Source organism: Eumetopias jubatus, unplaced genomic scaffold (assembly GCF_037043125.1).
Source record: "Eumetopias jubatus isolate StellerSeaLion01/CBP00866 unplaced genomic scaffold, mEumJub1_p1.0 scaffold_10, whole genome shotgun sequence".
NCBI lineage: Eukaryota > Metazoa > Chordata > Mammalia > Carnivora > Otariidae > Eumetopias > Eumetopias jubatus.
In genome coordinates this window covers 25,911,486-25,919,483 of record NW_028274816.1, presented here as the reverse complement: position 1 = coordinate 25,919,483, position 7,998 = coordinate 25,911,486, and the positions used below count along the sequence as shown (strand labels likewise).

At 46.7% G+C, this 7,998-nt stretch overlaps 1 protein-coding gene across 1 annotated transcript in view; it reads right to left on the bottom strand.

Moving 5' to 3' along the window:
* Positions 1-216: 216 nt before the first annotated feature.
* The window catches only part of PMFBP1 (polyamine modulated factor 1 binding protein 1), a 46,803-nt gene continuing 39,021 nt past the window's right edge, over positions 217-7,998 (bottom strand). Inside the window, exons 16-21 of the mRNA XM_088026911.1 lie at positions 7,801-7,968; positions 6,868-6,971; positions 6,213-6,287; positions 3,764-4,002; positions 1,430-1,506; positions 217-225 (exon numbers count right to left, since the gene is read on the bottom strand). Of these exons, the coding sequence (XP_087883037.1) occupies positions 217-225; positions 1,430-1,506; positions 3,764-4,002; positions 6,213-6,287; positions 6,868-6,971; positions 7,801-7,968 (672 nt within the window). The remainder of the gene's footprint in view (positions 226-1,429; positions 1,507-3,763; positions 4,003-6,212; positions 6,288-6,867; positions 6,972-7,800; positions 7,969-7,998) is intronic.

Sequence of the window (7,998 nt, the reverse complement as noted above, 5' to 3'; positions counted from 1 at the left end):
GGGCTTCTGGCTTCTCGTCTGGGAAGGCTTCTAATCTTGGCACCGGGTTGGAGGGCTAGCAGAACGTGTCTACCTGCTCTGTGGAGAGAAGTAAGCTGGGTATGTGATCTAGTTACAGACTTGGGCTAGGGATGCAACAGAACAGGGCAAAAATTGAGGTTCCAGTGAATATAGCTTTGTTACAAACAGGCTGTGACCTTGGTCATGAACTTACCTTCAAGTTCCCTAGGTCACAAAAACGAAGCCAGAGGTTATAAAAACCATGGGTCAACCCAGCCTTCTCATTTTAAAAACAAGGAACAGAGCCACCTGTGTGACTCAGTCGTTTAAGCGTCTGCCTTCGGCTCAGGTCATGATCCCAGGGTCCTGAGTTCGAGCCCAACATCGGGTTCTCTGCTCAGAGGAGAGCCTCCTGCTCCCCCTGCTTGTGCTCTCTCTCTCCCTCTTTCTCTCTGTCAAATAAATAAATAAAATCTTAAAAAAAATAAAAATAAAAACAAGGAACACCTGGCAAGGACACCTGACACATACAGGTGCCACAGGCTGTGTGGGGGAGAATCCCTGCCCCCCAGCAGCGCTTCCCGAATCTGTTTTGGTGTTGGGAATTCCTCACAAGAGTCTGTCTGGACCTCTGACTCTCACATTTTCTTTAAATTATGGACCTTTTCCATTCAGATCCACCTTAAAGTTCCTTCCAGCTTTAATAATCTGATTCTTACCACCTCTTCCTCAGATAATAACCGAACACCCCCACCCCCCTGAGATACAAAGCATGTCTGTGACAACAGCCCTGAAGTGGGTTCTGGAGACCGGCTTTCGCGCTTCCTGGTGTGAGGGAACAGAGAGGCTGCTGAACTGGACATTTTTATGGGGCCCCCTGTTGCTCTCAGTCACATGCATCTCTCCTTAAATGCCTAGTTGATGGTAATGGTACTTTAGACACATTAAAGATGTCAGCAGTTGAGGGTCTCAGGCTGAGATGGGGCTCATTCTAGGGACCCTAGAGCTTGCTTGCCAGGTAGTGTCATTGCCAGGAAGCTTCCTTCTCAGCTGGGCTGTGTAGAGAAGGCTCAGAAGCCAAGTGCTTATGGGGCACCATGGTGGTTGCAGAGAGCTCCTCCTTCCCTTTATTAGGGAGGCAGGTTGCGGTGGCTGATGTCTGCTCTGGGTTTCTTCAGCTTGGGGGAGGAAATGATACTCCAGGTGGGCAGAAGAGGATCTCCTGCAAAGGATTCTGTGGGCCCCAGGTATCAGAATCTGAGTGACATCTTCCCACTGGGTGGCTGAAGCATTTATTTTACCGACAATCCCCTTGGCTAAAGAGTCCTGGCTTCGTAACTCTTTTTTCTTTCCTTTCTTTCGTTACTTCTTAGAGCAGTTGTAGGTGTGCAGTGAAATTGAGTGGGAAGTACCAAGATTTCCCACTTACCCTCTGCTCCAACACAAGCACAGCCTCCCCACTATCAACGTCCGACCTGAGCGGTTCATTTTTCACACTCGATGAACCTACATTGACACATTATCCCATAGACCCCATAGTTTCCGTGAGGGTTTATCTTGGTGTTAGATATTCCATGGGTTTGGGAAATGTATAATGACATGAATCCAGCTCTACTGTATCATGCAGAGACCGTTTCTATTATCAGCTGTTCAGACTACCTTTTAGAAACCCCTTTGGTTATTTCTTAAAGAATTATAGTTAGCTTTCCTGCCCTTCACCTTATCCTTAGAGAAACTACATTTCCCTAAGTTCAACCCCTCTCTCCCATCAGATCTCCTCCCTGGCTGGGCTTGCAAGGCCAGATGGCTGGGTGACATATCCGTGTTTTTCCAGCTCTGCTGCCCCGTTGCTTCCCATAACTCACTACTTGCTGTGCTCTGGTGTAATCACCCCAGAGGAAGTGAAAAATAACTTTGAAAAAATGTACCACATTCAAGGTATCCAGATATTATTGTCTCTGGCCAACATATATGATACCTTTTCATAAATATAGAGACAAAATGCCTTTTTTTTTTTAGTAGACTATACTAGGGATTTTAATGACATTGAAATTTTGTTTGAATAAGTGGGTCACAGACTAGAAGCAGGAAATAATTTCACTAGTACCAGGTTCTTCACTTTTTGTTTCCTCTGGAAAATATATCCTTACTCTAAACCCGATGGGGGTACATAGTAAAAAAATAAGCATAAAAAGCAGACAACAACTGTCACAGCAGAGACTATCAGAGATGCCCGTCACCCCTGCCCTATGCTGCACTTTGAGTATTTGCCCTTGCCAAGTACTGGCAGGGGCATGCTATATAACATCTCTTAGCTTTTGTCTGGCTGGGGAGGGAGGCAAGAATATTTAAGAATCCTTACCAACTAGTGGGTTTCTTCACTTCTCCTGCCCCCCTACCCTGAGACACAAACTCTTTCATTTCTTTCTCTTACTTTACCTTAGTAGCTATTTCTCTCAATTTCCTACAGACCAGGAATATAAATTCCAGACATGTATTCAGTTTAACAAAATCCTACCACAATAAAATAGTTTAGCTGTCCTTGGAGTTTGTTGTAATGGAATTTTACTTGTATTGAGCTGGCTGGGGAGAAAAATAAAATTGTTAAAAGGAGAAATGTAATATGGCAGAAAGAAAGCAGATGGCTATTTCCCTCCTCCATTTGGAAAATGCATCACTCATTTCCTTTCTTTTGGGTCTCAGGATTACTTTCCTTTTGGAGGTTTTTAAGATTTTTTTTTTCTTAAATTCCAGATAGATGGAAAAAATAAAGGGGGAGCTAATTATCTCTTGCTGGTTTAAAAACGAATCCAGATAATCCAGAATCTTGCTTTGGGAATTATAGCTCTCCTGTATATATGAAAGAGACTATGTCTTTTAGAATCCAGAGAAAACAGGGATGAACATGTTGTGGGGGGCTGCAGGGGGCAGAGATGTCTGCAAGACGCCAAGAGCTCACGAGACTGCTATGCTCATGTCTTTATTTTAGAGTTTGGGTCTGGAGATGGTAGTATGGTTCCAATGCTCACTCCACTGCAGAAAGTGGACAAAACTCAATGAAATGTTATCATCTTGACAAATAGGCAGGGACCTTGACGCATTCCTGTAAGAGCTGATCCAGGTCAAGAGAGAGGGGTGGAAAATCACTGTCCTCCGAAAAACGTACGTGGAAGTGATACCCAGGGCAAGGTGCTGGTTCTAGCAATATGAGGAACCTGAGGGAACAGGGAGGAAATGACAGTCTTGATTTAAGCAGAGATTAATGAGATGATTCCTCATGGCCAGGCAGCTCAGTTGTGGGGTGACTTCTTCCCTCTGGGGTATCATGGGGTCTATAGATGGCAGAAAAGGTAGCTATGGATCCATGCTGTACAGGGGATCAGGGTGCTCTTGTGGGGTTTTCAGAACACATTATAGGAGGAAGATGTTTATTGTACCTGTTCCCTTCTTGTCCCCACACTTCCAAAAAGAGATTGGGTCAGGGGAAGGGGTAGGTCTGAGATATGATGCACTTGGCTATCCTCAAAGAGTCTTAGATCAGAACAAGCCGTACGTCACTCACCTCTTCCCACAACATATGAGGAAACAGTGATCTGTGGTCCAGAGTGGCTAAACAGAAGGTCTGTCCCCCAGTTCCTACTTTGAATTCCCAATCCAGTGATCTCTTCTTGAAAAATAATATCAGGCTGTTGCTATTTTTTTGAACCGTGGGACTAAGAAAGATGACATCATATAAGTAGCAAAAGACAAATGGCAGACATACCTGAACAGTGGGGTACCCCGATAAACTTGGTGATGTCCATTCTTTGGTTCACGTCCTGGGTCGTCCCCCTAAAGCCCAAGGTGGCACATACTTTTCCCTTCTGTATGGGCTCCATCTTGCTTGGGCCTAGGGCTCTGGTGTATAGCCTTGGGTGCCCGGTTTTCAGCTTCTTCTCCTCTATCTCAGTCTTCAGTTTCTTGTTTTCCTGCTGCAGATGGACCATTACATTGTGGAGGTGGCTAGGAAAGGAGAGGGAAGGACAGGAGTTCTTTGGTCTGCTTCAGTATCTTGGTTTCCCACTGGAAGGGGCAGATAAAGGCACCACAGGAAGGAGGGCCATGGATAGCCAAGTCCTTTCAGAGCTGGTGCTCTCATACTCCATAGAAATGGAGGCCTATGTGTATCCCCTGGAAGAAGCCCAGGCCCAGGGTCGGGGTGGACCCAAAACCAGTACTTCTGAGCCACTGTGTCATGTCAGCTCAGGGCCTGTTTTCATATCTGTCAGACGGGGACAGTTGAGTCTGATCTGCCTTCTGCACTTCATATAAAGCTCCAGTTTGACAAAAGATAGAAATTTGATTTGAAGAGCTGGAAGGCTGTCATGAACAATCCCATGTGCCCGAGCTGTCCCGGCTGTGCCTGGGAAACACTCTCATCCAGTTCTGATGCCAAAGCCAAGTTCTTTCCCCTCCCTTTGCTGGAAGGTTGAGAGCACAGGGGATCCCAGCTCTGTTGAGAGCTGGGTAAGTAACTTGTCCCCATCTTATGGATGAAGAAATAGTAGCAGTGATGTAGGGGAGGTGAAAGAACTTAACATATCTCCTGTGGCTCCATAACTGGTCATATTTCTCCAAACCAATGTCGAGGGCAGTGGGTGGCTGTGGGCTCTGGAAACAGACTTTCCAAGTTTGAATTCTGGTTCCGCCATTTACTTTTCCTGAGGCCACGGGCAAGTTATGTAGCCTCTGGGTTCCTCTCTTTATTTATCCATAAATGGGGAATTTAATGGTACTGAACTCATGAGTTCTTATAAAGATTAAATAAATTAATACATATAAAGCACTTAGAACAGTGCTTCACACATGTAACAGCTAAATATTATTTGTGTCATTATTATCATCATTATTATTACTAAAAGATGGCTTTTCTTCAAATAGGTCCAAACTCAGGAATGAGTTCTTTGTGAAACAACTTCCTGGAACTTGGCACATCAAAAGAAAAAGCCTGAAATGCTCTGTTACCTTCAGATTTTTACAGTTTCTCTTTCAGCTAATCCCTTTCAGAAAATGCTTTTGTCCCAGTGAAAAATTTCATGGTCTTTTCTAGAGGGAAATCAAAGAATTCATTCCGAACTTCGCTGGGCCCGTGTTTTGCCCTCTTGCTCTCTATAAACCTGGGAGTGTTGAAGACACCCCTGGAGCTCCTTGTGTCATCGCCACACTCCATATGCCACTGGGCCTGGAGGTGGGGTCCTCACCATGCCCTCATTCCCTGGCTCTCTGCCACTCTCTCTGGCCCACTCCTGTCAGCATTCCCAATGCCTTCAACATCCTGTACAGCCTCTCCAAGCCCCTCAGTCCCTTGACTTCTATATTCCAATGATCTTGTCCTCTTCTTAAACTCAGCCACCATCCTATGGTCACAGCTCAAAACAGAGCTTTCCACCTGGGGCTGATGAGTGGGTTCTAGGTGTGCTGAGATGTGGACACCCTCAGCTCTTGGGGCAGCCACTGGTTGGTCAACTTTGTCACAAACAACTCATCCCAAATTCTTCCACTGTGCCAAACAAATGTGATTATTTTCTAAGTGTTTCCTGCCAAAGGGTTGGGAGCCACTGCTCTAGAGCTTGTCATTATCTGTGACTATACCATCTCTGAAATCTTGGTTTTAGACATCCGTACTTTCATCTCTGTTCCCAAACTTCCAACACTCTTCCCACACCACAGTCTGCTGACCCACCTTTGGCCGTGAGGATGAAGCATGGCCACAGGGGAGGATGGAACAAGGTGAAGGAACTTAAGTCCCCAAATGACCATGTAGGACAGAGGAACCCCACCAACCTGGACTGTTCTCCTAGGGATGGTCCTTCCATGTTGTATGTTCCTTCATTTGGAGGTCTCTTTGTTACAGCAGCTTAGCCTCTACCCTGCCTTTCAGTTCCTGTTTCCTTCTTAGCATTTTTGTCCCCTGAGAATCACAGCAGGTGACAGTGGGAAGGGGCATAGAGACTAGTAACCCCTTTCTGTATTGTTGGTGAGGGAAGGCCCAAAGAGGTGCAGTGATGTGCCCAAGGTCACATAAATGCAGATTCATGACCCAGAATCTTTCCATAGTCCCAGCCCTTTCCTGAGGTCAGATGTATGTATTTAATGATAAAGCCAGCCCTGGCTCATGGCTGACCCTTCTCCTTAGGGCCCAACGGCAGCCTGGGTGGTGTGGGATGACTTACTCCTTTTCACCAGTCAGCTTGGCAATATATTTGACCTGCTCACGGAGCTTGTTTCCTAGTTTCTCATTGGCGATCCTGTAATAAAATCCATAAGAGAAAGTTCCCAGACCCCCATGAGGAAGAGCACGAGTTGGATGGCTGGGAGGCTGGTGTTCTCAGCAAGGTGTCTGCTGAGCCCTAGACTCCAGCTCATTACCCACTACCCAGAGCTAGAGCCTCACTAGCACCTGGCAATTGAGGGAAACTTCCATTCTCAATTACTATGCAAAATCACTGTGATCTCAGGTGAGTTCAAGGGATCCAGGCAGGGAAGCCAGATTCCAGGTTGGGAAGAGGAAATCTGACCTACAGCAAAGCATCCCTTTTATCTTGGAGCTGCTCTGTTTCTAAGTTAGCAGATCTTTCTGATTCTGCCTGAAGAGTTGAGGTTCCTCCATCTTATTCCCAGCTCTTGAATGTGGGCTATTACTGAATTCATTTCCCTAGAGGGCAGTGTGTGTGTGTGTGTGTGTGTGTGTGTGTGTGTGTGCGCGCGCGCGCGTGCGCACGTGTGTGCATGTGTGTATGTGACACTATTCTTTGGACATGTGCAGTTTCTCAGCTCAGCCCAGCCCAGGCCTCGGAACCCTGCCTTACTTTATAATTCCTTACGTACTTCTGCTCTTTTGCCCATTGCTCCATGTTGGACATAATCTGATCATTCTCTCGGCGTAGCCTACAGGTGTCTTTAGCCGTAGACCGCTGGGGCACACAGACAGGCTTTGGTACAAGAAGAAAATGAGATGTATGGGGGGGGGTGGAGCATAGGCCTGTCACCACCCTACTCCCAAATCAGGTTTCTTCTCTCCCTGAAAGAAGAAACATTGGTTCTGCTGCCCAACCCCTAGGCCAGAGTTGGACCTGCCAGGATCTCTGCCTCCAGCAGTGCATGCACACAAAGGTGACATCTCTGAGCAGGGCACTGTTTATAGTAGAGACAAAGTAGATGTGTATACTTACAATAATGATTTTTGGGCAAAGGCATTAAAACATCTTGCTTTTAAAAAGCAATACGTTAAGCCAATTTTTTAACAGATGGAAGAAAAAAATATCTTGAGGAATGGATGCCTTTTTTTCTAATGCAAGCAAAGGTCCTGTGGCTACACCAAGAGATCCTGTGGCCTCCTGCCATGAACTTCACTGCTCAGGGACCGGGGCATAAGGCATGCTCAAAGATCTCTTAGCAGATTCTACTGCAGGGTAAGTGAAAATGTCAGGATGGGCTCTGGAGGAGGACTGCCCAGGGGGTTATCTAAGTCAGGGACGGCTGGTATACCTGACAGGGAGATGGCACTCTCTTCTCTGGAATGGGCCTTTGTTCTGCTCACTATCTCTATCAACGAAGGCACAGGAAGACAGTTGGGTTGAGACAATGCTGTGGGCCTTAGAACACCCAGACCCTACTTTGTACTGAATAGAGTGGGCTGGGGGTGTCCTTTCCTTGCTCTTAGGCACCCCCACCCCCACCAAGGTTGGTCTAGTATCCAGGTGGTCGTGGATGTGCTGGGAGGGTCTGGGAGGAAGTGATGGGAAGCTGAGGAGTGCCCACCTCCTTCTCATCTGCCAGGAGGTTCTCTTTCAGGGTGGCCATTTCCTCCTGGAAGGCACGGAGCTGCTCCTCTTTAGCTGCCAGCATCTTGAGGTCACTCTGGTGCTGCTTCTGCCACTGCAACACTTGGTTGCTCATCTCCTCCAGCTTCTTGTCGAAGGCTTGAACCTGCTCAAGGGCACAAAGTGAGGAGGGAGA